This window comes from Salpingoeca rosetta (genome assembly GCF_000188695.1).
Source record: "Salpingoeca rosetta unplaced genomic scaffold supercont1.131, whole genome shotgun sequence".
NCBI lineage: Eukaryota > Choanoflagellata > Craspedida > Salpingoecidae > Salpingoeca > Salpingoeca rosetta.
In genome coordinates this window covers 1,380-3,413 of record NW_004754803.1, presented here as the reverse complement: position 1 = coordinate 3,413, position 2,034 = coordinate 1,380, and the positions used below count along the sequence as shown (strand labels likewise).

The 2,034-nt window shown below is 57.0% G+C and overlaps 1 protein-coding gene across 1 annotated transcript; it reads left to right on the top strand.

Moving 5' to 3' along the window:
- Window positions 1–238: 238 nt before the first annotated feature.
- Window positions 239–1,766, top strand: PTSG_13225 (uncharacterized protein; the record flags this gene model as incomplete). The annotated part of the gene is made up of 4 exons (XM_004987401.1): window positions 239–325; window positions 477–569; window positions 702–795; window positions 1,068–1,766. Coding segments are annotated over 4 exons (973 nt in total), but the record flags the coding sequence as incomplete, so codon positions are not given.
- Between the last annotated feature and the right edge of the window lie 268 nt (window positions 1,767–2,034).

The window sequence follows — 2,034 nt, the reverse complement described above, 5'->3', positions numbered from 1 at the left end:
CGAGTATCAACACACACACACACACACACACACACACACACACACACACACGCACACGCACACGCACACGCACACGCACACTCTCCCTCTCTCTCACACACACACACACACACACACACACACACACACACACACACACACACACACACACACACACACACACACACACACACACACACACACACACACACACACACACACACACACACACGCTGATCTCCCCGATATACGCGAACAGAGCAAGATTGCGGCCAAGACAACGGAGACCAGACGGCTTCTGGATACGGAGGTGGAGCAGACGGAAGATCTCCTGCGCAAGAAAAAGGTGCGCAACACCGCAACCACTTCTCCCAAGCAACTGCAGCCCACAAGCAACCCGATGGCAACGACGATCCTGCCAACAACAATAACAACACCACGCCTGCATCTCACGAGTACTGCGTATGCTTTGCTTGGTGCGTGTGTCATGCTTCCAGGCCAAAGCAGAGAAGGAGGCCACCCTGAAGAAGGACATTGCGGAGATGAACCGAAGCTTCTTCTGCGACGTGTGCAACAAAGGCTACACCAAGGTGGGCTGCGACACCTGTCGCACCTCAGCGTGTCCTACTGTGATGATGCGGTGCAAGGCTGCATGCGGGTCACCACTGCTCACATCAGACTACTCTTCGCTCTTGATGGCTTGACTTGATGTGACCTGGTAGATGAGTGAGTGGGAGAACCACCTGAGCTCATACGACCACCACCACCGCAAGCGGCTCAAAGACCTCAAGCAGCGTGATTTCAAACAGAAGAATGGTACGTGTATGTGTACATGTGTATATGTGTATGTGTGTATGTGTGTGTGTGTGTGCGCGTGTGTGTGTGCGCATACGTGTGTATGTATGTATGTGTGCGTGCGTGTGTGTGTGTGTGTCCGTTGCTTCTGCTGCTGCTTGTGCCTCTGTATCCGCTTTTGTTTCTGCTGCTCTTTGGCTGTTGCTCGAAGCAATGGTCGTCCCAATGTTGACACTCACACAGGTGGCATACCTTCCACGATCACCTGCCATCTCGCACTGCGTGCACCACAGCCAAGTCGCGCAAACGCGAGAAGAAGAATGAAGCGCGGGCGCTCGCTCGCCTTCAGGAAATGGCGGAGCGCGCAAAGCAGCAACAGCAACAGCAACACCAGCAGCAGCAACCGCATGCAGGAGCTGCAATACACCAACAGCCACCACCACCGCCACCACCGCCCACAACATCAGTAGCAACAACAGCAGCGGCAGCAAAGTTGCCTGTCGACGCGAGCCAAGGGTTTGTGCGGAAAAAAACATCACCCAACAACAGCAGTGGCGGTGGCGGGTTCAAGAGCATTGGCAGCAGTGGAGGTGGTGGATTCAAGAGCATTGGCAGCAGTGGCGGTGGTGGATTCAAGAGCATTGGCAGCAGTGGCGGTGGTGGATTCAAGAGCATTGGCAGCAGTGGCGGTGGAGGTGGTGGGTTCAAGAGCATCGTTGACGACGATGACGACGGCGATAACACGACCACGACTACCAGGCCTTCACACGATGCGTTGGGGGCAGGAATGACAGCGACAGGGTCGCGAGCGCGTGGTGCTGCTGGCGGATTCGTGCCCGTTGGTGGCGCTGCTGCTGGCAATCGCGTTGATGACGATGACGATGGTGATGGAAGCAGCGTTGGTGCTGTTGTAGGCGGAGGCTCTGCGGAGTTACCCAGCCGGCGGAAGTTTGACGGCATTTCGTTTGGTGCGTTGAGCAAGTCGCGGGGAGGTGTGGTTCGGTTCGTCAAGGCCGGCGTGGAGCAGCTGCAGACCAGTGGCGGCGGCGGCGGCAGCAGCAGCAGCAGCAGCAGCAGCAGTGGCAGCTCTAGTGGTGGTGGTGGTGGCAGTCGTGTGCTGGGTGGTGACGGTCACAGGCACCGACAGGAACAACGCCAACAACACAGCGAACAACAGCAGCAAGCGCACAAACAGGAACAGCAGGCACAGCAGCAGCAACAGCGAGAGCAGCAGCAGCAGCAGCAGCCACCACCTGTGCC